This window comes from Mandrillus leucophaeus, unplaced genomic scaffold, assembly GCF_000951045.1.
Source record: "Mandrillus leucophaeus isolate KB7577 unplaced genomic scaffold, Mleu.le_1.0 Scaffold186, whole genome shotgun sequence".
Classification (NCBI taxonomy): domain Eukaryota; kingdom Metazoa; phylum Chordata; class Mammalia; order Primates; family Cercopithecidae; genus Mandrillus; species Mandrillus leucophaeus.
The window spans coordinates 5,454,599-5,473,183 of NW_012101876.1; the positions used below are offsets into that span (position 1 = coordinate 5,454,599).

An 18,585-nucleotide genomic window follows, 5' to 3' on the forward strand; every position below is an offset into this window, starting at 1 on the left:
ACAGCTTGTTTCACTTGTGATTATATTACTGATTTGAGATACCAAAGTAACACATCCCAAAAGCAACCTAAAAGAATTCATTATTTCTCTGTGAGGCCAATCACAGTTCATAACAGACAAAAATATGGTCAACATTTTACAGCATTCCTCAAAGGAAATCATGATTCCCAGGATAGAAGAATATACGAAAGTGTCCAGTGCCCCAATTTTAGGTTCTGCCAGTCACTTCTTTCGTGAGACTCCAAATAAGTCCTACACTTGCACTCTGCTTGTTTTCTCAATTATAATACTGGGTTGGTATCTAACATTTGCACAGTTTTACAAGATGCTAAGCATTTTCCTGAGCGCACCCTCACACGAACATAAAAACACCTTAAAATATAAAATACTATACACATATAAAACATCACTATTATTACATTTGTACAGAATTTTCTCCAATTTGAATTGTTTTAGGGAGATGGCCAATTCACTGGCCTGAGTTCCACAAATGATTTGCCTGTCTATACATCATGTTGCTTTAGGTCAGTAGTTCTTAATCTCGGCCCATCTGCCCCTCTTCAAACAGGGGAGTTAAATATTTAACTGGGGAGCTTTAAAAACCACTGATGACTGGGTCTCCTACTCTCTCCTGCTCTCCAAATTCCGAGAATATTGGACTGGGAATTTTAAAAGCTCTTCTGTGGGGATCTAACATGCAGACAGTGTGGAGAACTACTGTGTTAGGTGAGGGGAAGACTTGCCTTTGTAAGCCACTGTGAAAATTCCCTGTGCCTGACATGCCCCCTTCTTGTGTCCCCTTGTTTGGGTGGACCTTGTCATAAATACTTATCTCAACGACTCCTGGGCCACAGAACCTTTGGGCCTCTCTTTATGGCTAAGTGGTGTCTAAAAATGGGCTTTGGATCATTAAATCACAAAATCACACCTTCTTCCCATGGCAGGCGTCCTTGTTGGTTACCAGCTAAATAAAATTACCCTGCAAGTAGGGAGATGCTGCCTGTCCCAATATTATACATCTTTCCTTTATTTGCTTTCTATCAGTACATTTTTTTTTGCCTACTTCCTCAGCTTTATGTTTTCCTAAATATCCATTTCTTCTGTTCTGTCACTGATGATATTTTAGCAGTAGGTTGGCTGTTATTAGCAACGTGCCAAACTGTTTGAAGAGGGGGAGATAAGCACACCATTACCCCACAAGGTAGGGCACCAGATTCAGTGCTTCTGCAGTTAACAGAAAAAAAGGGACAGTCAGCTAACAGCTCCAATGCTATCTTTGCTTCATCATTTAAACAAATCACTATTTTACATAAGGAAATTTACGTTGGATTCTCAGTACAGCCATGTATTATTATTCATCCTGACACAATCTTGTTAATATAGCCATCCATGCATCTTTGTCAGGACTTCTGTGATGAAGTGTTTAGTTAGTTCCTTTTGAAATAAAGCAGATTTGGTGCAGTGTCAAAAATTGATATCTTATCCTCATCTGTTCAAAGAACAAACTTTCTAAATGACCTAAAATATACTTGGTGCTCACAGAGTCTGCTTTTGGAGAATCAAAATCACAACTCACTCTCTCCAGTCAAATTCAAAAAGCAACAATTATGCACCTACTATGCCAAGACTTTGTCCAGTTAAAATCATTTGTTTGCTTCTGTGGTGCTAAGGACCGCATTCACTGAGATTAATATGGCCTGTCTAACTTGAACAAGCCACCTCATTAATCTAAAAAGAATAAAACATGTGACATGGACTGCGGTTCTTTGCAAACATTTAAAAGCAGAAAAGCAAATGATGAAATTGAGGCTGGCAACCCCGCATGCTCAGGACTGACTGTTTTCTGGAGGCGATAATGACACTGAGTCCTCTCATTCCAGGGAATCCTAGGTAATTGCTGGAGGCAAAGTCTGAATGGCAGTCTTCATTTGCCTGGTAGGGCATGCTTTGAGAGACCACTATCATTTATGGGGCCAAGGTGGTAGATGAGGTGTTCTAGCAGAAATAGCAATAAAACTGAAAACTGAAGAAATGTGTTGTTACAGTAAAGTCAACTCTAAGGAAAGTCCCTGAAGAGAGTAGAAGCTTTATCTATCACTAGTAAAATAAACTCTCATATGAAGAACTTCTTCCCATTTAGAAAACAGGTAGCCATGAAGTAACACATGATTATAAAGCTATTGAAGGCCAGGCATGGTGGCTCAAGCCTTTAATCCCAACACTTTGGGATGCTAAGGTGGGCAGATCACCTGAGGTCAGGAGTTCGAGACCAGCCTGACCAACATGGAGAAACCCCATCTCTACTAAAAATAGAAAAATTAGCCGGACGTGGTGGCGCATGCCTGTAATCCCAGCTACTCGGGAGGCTGAGGCAGCAGAATTGCTTGAACCTGGGAGGTGGAGGTTGTCGTGAGCTGAGATGATGCCCTTGCACTCCAGCCTGGGCAACAAGAGCAAAACTCTGCCTCAATAAATAAATAAATAAAAATAAAAATAAAATAAAGCTATTGAAGATGTTTGCCCAAGGTGGCCTCATAGCATAGTGACTTGCTTCTGTCTGCCTGTCTTCACTCTCTTGGTTCAGCAGTTCAGTAAAAGTTATCAGCAACATGCCCTACCTCATTATGAAAAGGCTCCACTATAAAACTATTCATAAAAGCATGCTAAGCAGTATCATGGTAAGTACCATAATAGAAACATAACATTCTTCTTGCCATAGTTCCTGCAAAAGTGGAGAAAACTTCCCAAGTGGTGACCTTCAGGCAAAACTAGCAGTAAAAGGCATTTTTAGAATCACACACATCCTACCAAGGGAAAAGAATCAGCCATAGAAAAATAATGTAGCTAGTAGAAGCACATCACACTCCAGGCTAGAAAACAATTTTGCAAGACTCAATGCCACAGGAAGCCCACAATGTGTTTCTATTCTGACAAAAATGAGGAATATCACAAACATTTGAAGGTATTCATCCCAGAGGTCCAAATAACAGGTTCAGAGTCAGCAATCTGAATGCTGCTCTTTTCCCATAATGGGTTTTCACTGTGACACAGCCAACAGTCTCTCTCTCTCCGGGCAATGATTTAGGGCGTAGGTTCAATCTTGCTGGAATCAGGAGAGACTTCACTCTGACACATTCTTTCTCAAAGAGGGTTTTTAGTAGTAGTAGTAGTAGTAGTAGTAGTAGTAAAACAAAATAAGCTACCGGATGTAAGGCAAGTAAGCCTACAGGCTAACAGAATTCATTCTGCATATGAGGAACCCTAAGTACGAATTCAACTTCCGTGTGTGTGACTGTGTTCTAACACTCTTTACACTAGAAAAACAGGCTATAGTTCTATACACATTTCTCCATATGTGCTGAAACATGGTCAGGTCTCATCTGCAAATTTACCTTTGTAAATCAGCTGTAAAGGTCATCCTTATATTCCATCCCTTGAGGAAAGTTGAAAAGCAGATTTGTACCTCACCATTAAAGACTGAGAAAGCACTACTGACTCTGAAATGCTTAATACTCTTGTAAAGTATATCCTTATACTTGCTGTAAGAAATACTTTCATTTATAGCTTAATGTTTGTGACAGCTGGCATCATCCAATTATCCATGCCAGGGGCCACTGTGGAAATAGGACTAATTAACATTTGCATTTCAGCTTCGGCTACCCTAGCAGGTAGGATAAAGGTCTTGGAGAGGAAGGATGACCAGTACTGTAACTCTTAAAGTATCCCTTAATCTGTAGGCCTCTCTAAGGCTTACAGAATTATACAAAGTTCAGTATTTCCATATTTTATTCCAAATAGCTAGTACCAAGGATGCTGGAACAAATGTCTAGTTTGAATGAAGTTTAATTACAAAAAGGTTCTCCATTTCAAGACAAAATCTAAAATAGTAAATCAAACTCAAGCTCAACTCAGGCCCAGGATGGCTCCACTGCTGAGAACTGAATTGCCATCATATCTGTCCAGCGGTCAGCACTGCTCAAGAGCAGGCTTCTAGTACTGCCTGGGATGCACAGAGTTGAGCAGGAGAGTATTGGAACCATGTACTCCCTATCTACAGTAGGCAGATTTCCATTTCTGAGCTGAACATTTGAGGACAGCTGCTGAGGCAAAATGCCTGTGCTGTAGCCAGAAATGGTAACCCTAAAGTTCTTGGGAAATCACATTTTGTAGTGTTGGACTAGGCAGACTGGTTTAGGTATTCCACAACTGGAGAGAAGGACCCAGTCCATCTGGGTCACTCAGTTTGTCAGAATGGAGTCCGGATCCTCTTCAAAGGATATGTATCTGTAGAAGCTGCTGGCAATGGGGACTGGTTGGGGTTGGCGGATGAGAGTGAAAGTTTTGTTCCCTTATTCTAGAAGATAGGGATCATATTTGTAATCCCAAAAGGTGATCAGAATTGTTACTTTAAAACTCAAAAACAGATCTACAGACCACCAACTATAGTGAAAGAAGGTGGTAAGTCTGGGGCAGGCTCTTTAAGTGCAGAAGGTTCCCTGCCTTCGTCAAAACATCTTATGTCTGGGCAACTGGCTACTTTCATAAACTGATTCATTTTTCACAAATAATGCAGGAAAAAGATTTTATGTTCTCCCAGAAATAACTGTCCATTTGTCTCACAAGATAACAGCTCACTGACAATGCACCTAAGTTAGTCAAGAGCTCTGATGAAGATTTACGAGAATAATGTTTCCATGCCTAACACATCTATTCTGTAGTGCATGCATAAACGTGTAATTGTGACTTTCAAACTCTAATCATTTAAGAAACATGTTTTGTAAGGTTACAGTAGACGTAGTCCTTAATATATAAAGTTGCTATAATCCTTCAGGAAAGGATTCGCCATTTTAGATGCCATTAAGAACATTCACGATTCATGGGAGAAAGTAAAAATATCAACATTAACAGGTATTTGGAAGTTGATTCCAACTCTCAAGAGTGGCTCTGAGGGGTTCAAGGCTCCAGTGGAGGAATGAACTGCAGAAGTGGAGCCTGAAGATGTGACTGAATTGCTGTAATCTCATACTAAAACTTGAACAGATAAAGAGGTGCTTCTTATGGATGAGTAAAGAAAGTGGTTTCTTGAGATAGGATCTACTTAGGGTGAAGATGCTGTGAACGCTGTTGAAATGACAACAAAGGATTTAGAAAATTCCATAAATTTAGTTGTGAAGCAGCAGCAGGGTATGAGGATTGACTCAAACTTTGAACAAAGTTCTACTGTGGGCAAAATGCTACCAAGCAGCACTCCATGCTACAGGGAAATCTTTTGTGACAGGAAGAGTCAATCAAGTGGCAAAGTCCATTGCCTTATGCTAAGAAACTGCCACAGTCACCCAGCCTTCCAGAAACTACCACCCTGATCAGTCAGCATCAACTTTGAGGCAAGACCCTCTACCACTAAAAAGATTACAACTTGCCAAGGACTCAGAAGATCTTTGGCATTTTCTGACAATATTTTAAAATTAAGTTATGTATATTTTTAAAGATACAATGCTATTGAAACACATTATAGACTTCAGTGTAACTTATATATGCATCAGGAAACTAAAAATTTTGTAATTTGCTTTATTGTGATATTTGATTTATTGCTGTGGTCTGAAACCAAACCCACAATATCTCTAAGGTATGTCTGTATAAGTTCCTAAGCATAGTATGGGGGCATATCTAACTAATGTGTAACATTTGAAGTAGTGGCTATTCTTGAATTTACACTTTCACGTGAATTTTAGAATCAGTTTGACCAGCTCTAAGTCCTGTTGAGAGTTTTAAAACAGGATTGAAATGAATTATTTACAATATAACCTTCCCATTCATGGCCGTGATATTCTTCTCCATTACTGAGGTTTTCTTATCTTTCAAGAAAGGACATAAGACCCTAGCATATTTCTTGTTAGGCTTTTCCTAGGTGATTTTTAATTGTTATTATAAATAATATCCATTTTCCCATAAAATATTGCTATATGTTTGTATATTAATCTTGTACTGTTACTTTTTTCAACTCTATTGGTTCTGATAGCTTGTCAGTTGTCTACCTTTCATCTTCTAGGTAAATATTTCTTACAAATAATGAGATTTGCTCCTACTTTCCAATTTATCTCATTACCTTTACTTGTCTTACTGCACTGGCTAGGGCACCCAAGAATACTATGGAATAGAAGTTGTAGAGGGTATCCTTGTTTGATCCCTGAAAAGAATTCTTCTAGCATTTTACCCTTGTATATGATGATTACTAGAGATAGCTTTTAACAAGTCAACAAATTTCTAGTTTGATATATTTTAACCAAATATGGTGTGGTGGTTTTAAATGTAATCTACTCCAGTTAAAGACTATGACAGTCTATATTATTATCACTATTCAAACTCATGAATAACGAACAGTATGTAACAAACAATGTTTTACTTTAGCACCCAGGAAGCTCAAAACCAAACGATCTGAATATAACAACTCTGCACAGCATAGCCTGCTCATCTATATGACATTGACGCTATTCCTTCCCCCAAATACCGCCTATTCTAACTTCCATTATCCTAAATATTTTTCTCTTGTTTTTCTATTTTACTGTGTGGATTTCATATCAATTGCCATATATTTTTAATGAAATAAGATAAAGTATAAATAAAAATGTTTTAAAAATGTGGCTATCTTTGGATTTAAAGTGAAAAATGTGATACAACCAGGATAGTATATCACATGGAGATCTAACACTATGACTAATAAACCTATTGGGTGATGTGAATTAAGAATTTGGTTCAGAGGAAATCAAGTATTTAAGCTGAGGTCTGCATATACACATGGTTAAGCTTATTTGTCATGAGTAGTCATTAGTAAATACATGTTAATTTCATACAATTAAAAAGAAACCCACAAAATTAGCATTTTGATTAATACATGATTAATAAAAGTCTGAACATACAATCTTTGATCATTATAAATTCTTTTTGAAACGTAGGCTGGATGCAGTGGCTCACACCTGTAATCCTAACAAATTGGGAGGCCATGGAAGGTTAAAAGCTTGAACTCAGAAGTTCAAGACTACCCTAGGCAACATAGTGGGACCCCATTTTTACAAAAAATTACAAATATTAGCCAGGCATGGTGGTGGGCACCTATAGTCCCAGCTACTTGGGAGGCTGAGGTGGAAGGATCACTTGAGATCACAAAGTCGTGGCTGCAGTGAGCCAAGATCACTCCAGCCTGGGCAACAGAGCAAAACCCTTTCTAAAAAACAAACAAAACAACAACAACAACATTGATCTTATAATTGAGTGATAAAACTAAAAAGTAATCACCTCTCCTAACAAAAATGTAAACAGGACCCATAATTTATGATTTGATTGTTTTTCCTTTGACTGGGCTTTAACATGTATGTTTCTGTAATTTAAATAAAAATCTATTTACTTTCTCCATTTTAGCAAATGGTTTCTTTACCCAAATAGGTTGCACCATAGTCCCCATATGGTTTTCTACTGTTCCACAACCACTATTTCACAAAGATTGACAAAACTTTAATAAAAGTTAAATTTATAGACATCTTAAGATAACTTGGGAAATATGCAGTAAAAAAGAATCGAGTCCACAAATTATGAATATTTTACCAATATGTCAAACACCGATTTCAGCAAATCCAATCTACCTAACTCATATGTTTAATGTGGCAAATTTTCTTTCTTTTTTTTTTTTTGAGACGGAGTCTCGCTCTGTCGCCGGGACTGGAGGGCTGGAGTGCAGTGGCGCGATCTCGGCTCACTACAAGCTCCGCCTCCCGGGTTCACGCCCTTCTCCTGCCCCAGCCTCCCGAGTAGTTGGGACAACAGGTGCCCGCCACCACGCCCGACTAATTTTGTTTGTATTTTAGTAGAGACAGGGTTTCACTGTGTTAGCCAGGATGGTCTCGATCTCCTGACCTCGTGATTCGCCCGTCTCGGCCTCCCAAAGTGCTGGGATTACAGGTGTGAGCCACCGCGCCCGGCCTTAATGTGGCAAATTTTCCAACAAAATTTAATGGGTGTATGAATGATGTATTTATGCCCTTGACAAAGACGACATGTTTGATTTTGTTGTGACTAAGAAGGGAGAATATGATTTCTGGTGGTGATTATATCACTCTGGCTCATCAAAGCTCACAGAATGTGTAAGGTTCTGCCACATCCAAAGATGTTAGGCAAATGTAATAGAAGGTGCACCAGGCTGACACACATTTTCATCATACAAATCTTCCGGCAGTTCCTCTTCATCTCCATCAGGAAAATATGTAGGGAATGGTAGATTTTTACCAAGATCCTTATATGCAGGTAGTTTAGAATCTCTGACCTGAGAGAAGGCAAAAATCGTAGTAAGTGATACGAATTAAGTTCTTTAAAGGTAGCCTTTTCAGCGATTATTCATAATCAAAGAAATACCCGCTACTACATTTTCTAATGTGAGTAACATGACTGTTACGTATATAGAGTAAAAAGAACTCAGTCAATGCTTTCCTTTAATTCTAAAAAATCTGACTAACCCAGTAACAGAAACTCCAGCTATAAGGATAAAATCATCAATTATTATTTATATCTTAGCTTATAAGAATCTCTAGGACTGTCCCACAGGATAAAATCACACTCTAAAATTACTACTTGAATTTCATTTATATGGATTCATTTTCAAATATAATGACCTGACAAACTAGCATTTTTGTTAGTCTTAACTCTAAGAGCACATAATCAAAAATATCACTTCTTATTAAGGAAATTAGCTTACATTTTTCTTCCCCTACCAAAAGAGTCATTTCTCCAGCAAATAAAACAAATAAACAAGATTGTATTTCTGTGTCACATGGTCAAAAAAAAAAAAAAAGTCTTGTATTGATGGAAGATTTAAAGATAATTCTCAGCATTTTCAAATTTGGGTGAGGGCCTTTAAGTTGAGATTATTTTATATATCAAGTTGAAACTATTTTATATCATCCTTGATTTAGTACTGAATATTCCCAAGGCCTTAGTGCATTTTCTGCTTATAGGTGTCAGCAACAAGAATGAATCCTATCTTCATATACAATAAATGCGGCATGATGTATGTCAGAGCATACATTCTTACTGAGAAGTTAAAGACAGAATAATATTTAACAAAAACAATAACAGACCTATGAATCTCTGTAAGAGTTCTGTTAACTCTATATATTCTCAAAAATTCTAATTATATCTGTGAATTCATAGACTGAACAATTTTAATATAGGTACTGATGTGATCTAAAATGTTGAGTTTATTTTTGGAAAATATTGGATTATTCAGAACTTCTGACTCATTCTACAGCCTTCATTCATAAGTAAATTTAAAAAAATTTACATGTAATTGTATACACAGAGTAAAATGAGGCATAATTACTTTAGCAATAAGAAATGAATAATTTGGTTGAAATAAGGTACACAGCTGCTAGGAACAGCCTGGTACAGAAAAACAGATCTACTTTAATCCCTCTTATTAAAATTGTTTCAAGAAATTATGAGTAAATTACCCAGAAGAAAGTAAACTTGCTTAGTTTTGTCCCCCAATCCATTAATCTTGGGTTGAACTTTAAGAAGGGAAAAAAGTCATATTCTTACCAATTTAAATTTGCTCAGTATTTAGGATTGAAAATAAATCCCAAGCAAAAAATCCAATAAAACCAATTACAACAAAACTTTCTGTGCTAATTTGAGAAATAAAAATTGTCATCAATGACCCAAAGAGATACTTCTCAGCTGCTTTCACACTTTTATAGAACTATTACACCTGATACATATTTTAGATAATAGAAGCACTGTTTATAAAACCTAAGTATTATAATTCATGGATCTGAAACGTTAATGACATCTCATCTCAACCATTTTTGTCTCGGTGGTGCAAAAGTTGAGGGCCAAAGGTCTGCAGTCCATATGTATTTTTGTGTATTTAATCTTACCCGAGGTTTACTATTTCCCTGCCTGCACCAGGACTTCCTCAATTATCTACCTCATTCTTTTTATGTCTATCAGCAAACCAGTCTAAATCTTCTAAGAAAATATGGCGGAAGGGCAGACAAAAACCAGGCAAATCTGAAAATAAATTATATACAGGACATAGGAATGAACATGAATGAACAGTATTTTATAACATATATTTATACTTATTACGCTGTAAACAATAGTTCTCTAGCCTTCATTAATACATTTAGTGAATCTGAACAGCAAAACAAAAAGCTCAAGACAATTAAACAGGTTGGTCATCTCTAAGACTATCTTTAAAAACTTTAGGATCTTAAAAAAAAAGTTATTGGTAACCCTGTACTCTGAGGAAACAAAAGCTCCCAAGACGTGAGTGGATGTTAACAAAGTTGGCTGCCCACTAGGAAATGGCTCAAAACCCGTGGGCAAGGAAGGACTAATTTACCTGCTATGGAATCAATGGAAGAACGGAAATAATGGAGTGAAAGGACACAGCAAGTTTTATCATTTAAAACACAAACCTACAAAATGTTCCCCAAATTCATACTTTAATTAATGCCTGGGCAGATTCTTTAAGGTTACAAAAGAAAGTTATTTAAGCACCATATTTCAAAGACTTTTTTAAAAGGATGAGTTCTTTTATTATATAAATACACTTGCTAAAAATATATTCACTAGTGTGTTAATAGTTCAAAGGGGACTGGACATTGTTTTGATGCCACAGTTTTTCAAAATGTATTTAGACTCCTCTTTCAGAACTCTTTGGTGTATCTTCTGAGTATCTTCAGTGATGGCAAACTATTACCAATTATGAGAGTGAATGGAGTTTTTGGAAGCAACCTTTTATTGAAGTAGGCGATAAATCTGAGTAATAAATGTTACTGGTTATCAACTATTTATTTATACAACTACATCAGAGTGTCATTGTATGTACTATGGTTTTTCAAGATAATTGACCATTCATCTCTGCTGGTGGCAGGGATATTGTAGAAGTACTTGAGAAGATGTTGTAGTAGTACTTGAGAAGTCACAGCAATCAATGGTAAGGTTCGGCTAGAAAACCAGGCTAGAATCATGTATGTAGAAAAATGGGCAGAAAAGGAGGATTTGACATTTAAAAATTAATCTGGTGACCAGTATACTTTTATTACAAAAAATAATCCTTCTCCTTTATTAGACTGTGCTATTTATAACCTGTGATCTGAAATGTAGGGCCAGGGATATGAAGATACGTCTTCATATGAATTATGAAGACAAAATACTATGGGAAGTACAATGACAATCCTCTGGCTTCAACTGCCTGTCATTGTAAGTATGACTGCCTTACTTGGGGACTAGAAATCTACTTAAACTTAAAAACCCACAAACTTAAGGGAAAAAACAAAACTTACAAAAGTTCATCAAATGCATTTTTCTTTCCTTTTTTTTTTTTTTTTTTTTTTTTAAAGAAGCTAGGTCCCACTCTGTTGCCCAGGCTAGAAAGCAGTGGTGTGATCATAGCTCACTGCAGCCTCCAATTCCTGAGGCTACGTTATCCTATCCTCCCACTTCAGCCTCCTGAGTAGCTGGAATTACAGATGCAAGCCACCAGGCCTGGCTTAAATGCATTTTTTTCTTTAAGAAAAATGAGAATAATCCAGTCAGTAAAGTGAAGTGTCCCAGAAAGGTAATTTTAAAAAGCAAAACTCTTATTCCTTGTAAGATTTCAAAAAATTATTCCTTCTACTAGTAATGGAACCTAGAAATGAAAAAAATATATATAAGGAAATGAGTTTAAAAAATCAGAGGTTTAAGTTTCACTATTTCTTTGCTGCTATCATTGGAAAATCAATGAAGAATATACTCTGGAGAAGATCTGACATCATGTCAAATACAAACTTATCTTCAGCATGGAAGATTCAAAACTCAGAGGTAAGAAAATTTGTATTATGTTGGAATAAACCCCACGCAGAATATTTATTTTGTATTTTATGGAAGCAAGTCTCCGAGAACTTAAAGAGTTTTTCTTAAAACGTATCTATCCGTACAAATTTTTTACTTTTTTTTTTTTTTTAAAAAGAAAAACACTTAAAGATGTAATCAGAGCATGGTGCTAGTAATGATAAAAAAGCTCCTCCTCAAATGGCTACCTTTAACCACTTTTGATGATTCCAATTTTTACCTCATGTATTTCTGGTTTGTCAAAGTAACTCTTTTAAAAGTCAAAAAACATTTCTGGGGGGAGTGGGGGCAGGGTTTACTTATAATTGACACATAATTGTACATATATATGGGATACGGTGTGATGTCTCAATACATATATACATTGTATAACGATCAAATCAGGATAACTAGCAAATCTATTACTTTAAACATGTATCATTTCTTTGTGGTGATAACATTCAAAATCCTGTCTTCTAGCTATATTGAAATATACATTACTATTAGCTATAGTCAGTCACCTTACTACATAACAGAACACCGGAATGTATTCTTCTTAACTAACTGTGCTTGTAGACCACCTCCCCCAGCTCTCCTCCCCACTATTTTCCCCCAGCCTCTGGTAAAACCATTCTGCTTTCTACTTCGATGAAATCAACTTTTTCAGATTCCACATAAAAGTGAGATACAATATTTGTCTTTCTGTGCCTAGTTTATTACACTTAACATAATGTCCTCCAGGTTTATCCGCGTCACCACAAACAATAGCAATTTATTCTGTTTTATGGCTGAAGAATATTTTAGTGTATGTATTCTCTAGAATATTCTTCAGTCATACACACATACACACACACACACACACACACACACACACACACTTTCTTTATCCATTCATTTGTAGATGGGGCACTTTAAAAAAGCTAACATGTTCCTTTTGGAAGGACAAAGATATACTGCTATTTTGGCAATAGTTATCCAAATATCCTTCTCATACTCCTGAAGATCTTTCTGCTTACTGGCCTGATACGGTTTGGATTTTTGTCTCCGCCCAAATCCCATGTCAAATTGTAATCCCCAATGTTGGAAGAGGGGCCTGGTGGGAAGCGACTGGATCATGGGGGCAGACTTCCCCCTTACTGTTCTCGTGACAGTGAGTTCTCACAAGATCTTGTTTAAAAATATGTAGCACCTCCCCCTTCCCTCTCTTCCTCCTGCTCCAGCCATGTAAGACATGTCTGTCTCTCCTTCCCCTTTTGCCATGATTGTAAGTTTCCTGAAGCCTCCCTAGCCATGCCTCCTGTACAGCCTGTGGAACCACGAGCCAATTAAACCTCTTTTATTTATACATTACCCAATCTCAGGTATTTCTTTATGAGTCCATCCATTCTATTAGGATGGACTAATACACAGCTTTACCCTTTTTACAGGTTCTTGGTTTTACAGAAATAGAATACAGGTTATCTTGTGCATTTTTTTCACTCAGGTGCTACTAAAAAGCAGAAAGATTCAGTAGAGAACATGTGAAAAAACAGCCATTTATTTATAAGTCACATATATGAGTCAAAGGAGACTTTATGGCAAATATCCACACACATAAACAACAGAACATAAAGACAGTAACTTGTCAGCTTGCGAGTAAGAAACAAAAAAAAAGGAAAAAAAAAAGAAGACACTTATACTTACCTTTACTAAGCAATTTTTATGTCCAGGTACAGAGCCATTTACATAGATTATGTTGTGCTTTGTGTTTATTCTCCACACCTAAAGCATGAGATAAAACCAAAAATTTTAGGATATACTTGTATTAAAACAAACAATGTTATTAAAAGCTAAGGATGGAAGTTGCTTATAAAGTAAATAATCTTATCAGTACTTCAGAATGTTGAATAAGAATTGAAAAACTTCAAGTCCTATGGATGACTCGTAATAGAAGACCACAGCAGATATATCTTATGGAAGTAGTAGAAAACTCTCATTTTAAATAGAGATCTCTGTGACTGAATGATCAAGACTATTTGGATATCTCAAAGGACTCTGTTGGCACCATTAACAATAACAAGTGGAATTTTAATTTAATTTAATTTTTAGTTAATACTAGCTTGCTGTACCTACAGGCTGGAGAAGCTGCGACCTCACTGATTCTAATTTCTAAAGTAAGGAGACTGAGTAGATGGTCCTCAAAAGACCTTCATGTGGAGAAAAAGCTTAATAAATGGGAGAATGATTGGTCAAAAAATGGTACTGAGAAAATAAAATATTTGGAGAAGAAATCAAGTTTGACCCATGGCTCCTATCTAATAATGAATAAATATTAAATATTACAGAAATTGAAATCACACACACAATGAAAATATAGCAAATAGATGGTGTCTGATGGGTATAATTGTAATAAAAGGGGTAAAAAAATCTTAGGTTTAATTATACAAAATTTGAAAACTTCTCCTGGTCAAAATTTATACATAAAACGTATCCAGAATAGAGACTGGGAGGATATGCACCAAAATGTTTCCAGTAATTGTCTTTGGGTACTGTTCTCATGGGTGGCTTATTTTCTTCTTTGTACTTTCCACACTTTAAAACATATAGGCAAACAAATACAAACATTAGTTGCTTAACAGAAATATAGTTATACAGCATCCATTATAGTATAACTCAGTTTTACTTAGATACATTTCTCATTGGTAGAGATTGAATCCAACTTCTCTTAAATACACATAAATATTTTTTATAAAAACGGACGTATATCACAATTCTTTTGTAGTGCTATTGTTTCCTCCTATTTTGATTGTCTCCCACTCTCCTTCTCCTTACCTACATCCACTTCCACACACACACATCTGATATATAATCCAAGAACCTGGTATATACCCTTCCACTCTTCTGTGATTATATGATGGCACAGCAACATACATATGTAGAGAGCTTTTGTTCAATCTTTTACTCAATAAAGAGTATTATAGTGAATGCTCTGAAACTTATTTTTTTTCATGCAACAATATCTTGTAAAAATCTTCCAGGTCCAAGAGAGGACTACTAATTTTGTCTCTTTAATGACTGCACTTTTCATGGCTTGAAATATACACTACCATTACTACCACTATGACTACAACTAGAGTGTACACACACACACACAATTCATGTATCCTCTTTTCCTCAATAATTTTAAAGCCTATTAGAACAATGGTACATAGACACAGATTAAATACATATTCTGCTGCCTTTGCATTTAGACAATTTAGCTGCTCCTAAAAAGAACCACTTGTAAAACTTACTTTCAGTCCAAACGCTGTCCTATATATGTTTCCCATTTTTCCAGGCATTTTAGTTCCAGGCCAGACTCTGCCAATATCCTAAATGAGAAAACTAAAGTTAACACTTTTAAGTACTATCAATTTTAAACAGAACTGATCAAACCACAATGCAAACTAAAAATATAAATTATTAAAATGTTTTATTTTTCCCCTATTCGGCTAGGTCCCAGTAAGGAACTAAATATGGATTTAGACATATTTACTCCTAGAGGATTTCCTTTCTAAATGTGACTAGACTGACAAAATAAATACAGACTAAGAAACAGATTTAGGAGAAAAACTCAGTAACAACTGACCTAATACTGGGTAAGAATTAAAAAAGGACAAGGGCATACAGACACACCGACACATCATTCAAAGAAAAAAATGGACTGCCAGGCCTGTTTTGAACTCATCTTCTGCATTAACTGACTTAATGGACTTCACCTATATCACTGGTGCTGGGATGGTCCTACTCCTCTTTGCATTAGATGTTACTTTCCTTGATCAAAATATTAAAGGACAGAGTTAGTTATCGGAATACTTGGTTTGTCTAGCCCTGGTTTTCTCTGATTTATATAAATCTAACAGCTTCACACAGTCTCTGATTTTGGCTCTGATAATGGATGATAGTTCTGTATCTAAAGAAGCAAATCTGAATTACGACTAAAATGGAACAGCTTCTTACAATACATGAATTCTCAGAATATAAACACTTTTCCATCAGCTGCTCTCACAATAACAGGTGAAACTTCATCATGGCATTAGATATGTTTAATATGTAACCAACATATTGGTTACTTATCAACATGGCATTAGATAAATACCTCATCATGGCATTAGATATGTTTAATATGTAACCAATAGGCTTAAAAGACAATTCTGGGTATTATAGACTAAGTATCACTCTTATTCATTCTACAAATACATTCCATTATACATGACTACAATGTTCCAGTAGACAGAACTAAGGCATATACACACACACACATCCCTCTATTTCTCTGTGTTACATTTTCCCTTGTGTGCATGCAGGCATTCCCCTCCCCCACCAAGCAGTATATGCATACTTACAGTTTGAATTCAACACTATAGGGTTCATTTTAATTTTCCCATTTTCAAACTTCAATGCCCTTTTCCAATAGTGAGAAACCTAGCTCCATTATCAATATATTTACTTATCTGCTCAATCCTACAATTCACAGAAAATTATTTCAGAATTGCTAACTGATACTAATTCAAAAGACAAACTGAATTCAACATTTGCACAAAGTACCTTTTAAATTTAGACTCAGGGTATATACAGTCAAACTACAGATGCTCAGCTAACCTTGTGGAATATAACTAATTCTAGTCTGGCTCTGGGAAATGAGTGAGGGGCAAGGATCCATAAAAGTGTGACAAGTACTTGGAGCTCCCTGGTGTCAGACTAAAATTATGTGACTTCATATCAAGGATGGACTGAGGACTACAGGTGCAGAAGTTGAATATTTAGCATTAAAAAGAGCTTCACTAGTTATACTCACACCAGTTGAAATAGCTCCAGGTCTCCTGTGGGTTTTCGTTTGACCATGCGTAGCAGGCTGGCCTTTAAATCCCCATCTTTTCATGACTCCTTGAAAACCTTTACCAATACTGAACAAAACAAACGTTAGAATTTACATAATGAAAAGAGCATAGACTATTCCCAATTGTACACTTTCTAGTACCAACTGTACACTTTCTTGTTAGAGTTTTAACAAAGCTTCTTATCTAAATAACTAGAAAAGGCTATACAAGTAAAACTGCAAATAAACATTCCTTTATCTCTGTCCTGGTCTGCATCCCTTCCTGGAGTCTAATTCTATATAAAATGATTAATTCAAGATTGTGAGACACCAGCGAGCTAAGCACAGGGAATTTTATCTGAACAGGAGTTTTATCATCCTAATCCTGTGAAGATGACACAGTAAAAATGGAAAAGCTCTAGAAGTTTCAAAGTACTTAAAACAGATATGGCAAGCAGCCATTAAGATGGAACCCAAAGATCACCACCTCCTGGTACTCATGCTCTTGCTTAATTCCCTCCCCTTGAATTTGGGTGAACCTAGTCCCTTGCTTCTAATAAATAAAATATGGCAAAAGTGATGAGATGTCACTTCTGAGATTTGGTTACAAAGAGACTATAGCTTCCATCTTGGTACTCTCTTGCTTGCCAGGCTCTGAAGGAAGCCAACTTCCACAGTTAGTGTAAACTGTCCTATGGAGACACAAGCCGCAAGGATGTCTCCAGCTATTAACGAAGGAGCTGAGGTCCACCAATGGCCTATTAGTGGGTATGAAGACAGATTCTCCCCAATTAGAACCCTGACATGACTACAGCCCTGGGTGATACTTGACTGCAGCCTTGGGAGAGACCCCAAGTCAGAGGCATCCAGCTAAGTTATAATGGGATTGCTGAGCACAGAAAACTGAGATAATAAATGTTTTTTACTTTAAGCTATTAAGTTTTAGGATGAGTTAGGCAGTAAAAGGTACTAGTATAATAGAGGACTAAATAGAAAAAAACAATGCTCTAAATGCTGAACAAATTTTATTTTAGAAGATATCAGAAGGATCTTCATCTCAGGGTTGAGAAGAAACAAATGGAGAAATAAAATCAGAGAGTAATAATTTCTTACTATCTAAAATCTCCTTTTAAAATGAAATCACTCTATTTTCAAATTCTGTTACCTTAGAAGAACACCCCATGATCCAGGTAGAAAGCAAACAAAACTAAAGCTCAAGCATTATTAAAGTTTGTTTCTGAAATGCTCAATATATTAGGTATAGAAGGTATGTAGCTTGAAACAACAAAGGCCATATGACAAACATACTGATGTTATGCTTTCAGCTATTCCCCTAAGATCAGGAACAAGACAAGTATGCCCACTTTCACCACTTCCATTCAACACTGCTAGAAGTCTTACAGCAATTAGGCAAGATAAAGAAATAAAAGGTATCCAACTTGTAAAGGAGAAAGTAAAGTTGTCCCATTTGCAGATGGTATATATAGGAAATCCTAGACTCCACCAAAAAAGTGTTAGAATAAATTCAGTAAAGTTGCAGGATATAAAATTAAAGTATAAAATTGGTAGTGTTTCTATATACTAATAGTGAACTATTTAAAAAAAAAATCAAGAAATCAATTCCATTTCCAATAGCTACGAAAAAATAAATAACCAGGAATAAACTTAATAATGGAAGTGAAAGATTTCTACACTGAAAATGATAAAATAATGATGAAAGAAACTGCAGAGGATGTGGGTAAATGGAAAGATATCCCCTGTTCATGAACTGGAAGAATTGCTAAAATGGCCATACTATAGAAAGTGGTCTACAGATTTAATGCAACCTCTATCAAAATACCAATGACACTCTTCATGGAAATAGAAAAAATAATCCTAGAATT

The 18,585-nt window shown here is 36.2% G+C and overlaps 1 protein-coding gene across 1 annotated transcript in view; it reads right to left on the reverse strand.

Annotated features, from left to right (window-relative positions):
• Nucleotides 1-6,876: 6,876 nt before the first annotated feature.
• Nucleotides 6,877-18,585, reverse strand: part of MRPL3 (mitochondrial ribosomal protein L3) — a 41,638-nt gene continuing 29,929 nt past the window's right edge. The window contains exons 7-11 of the mRNA XM_011977977.1: nucleotides 16,682-16,790; nucleotides 15,138-15,215; nucleotides 13,549-13,626; nucleotides 7,981-8,314; nucleotides 6,877-7,655 (exon numbers count right to left, since the gene is read on the reverse strand). Coding sequence (XP_011833367.1) covers nucleotides 8,162-8,314; nucleotides 13,549-13,626; nucleotides 15,138-15,215; nucleotides 16,682-16,790 — 418 coding nt within the window. The 3' untranslated portion in view covers nucleotides 6,877-7,655; nucleotides 7,981-8,161. The remainder of the gene's footprint in view (nucleotides 7,656-7,980; nucleotides 8,315-13,548; nucleotides 13,627-15,137; nucleotides 15,216-16,681; nucleotides 16,791-18,585) is intronic.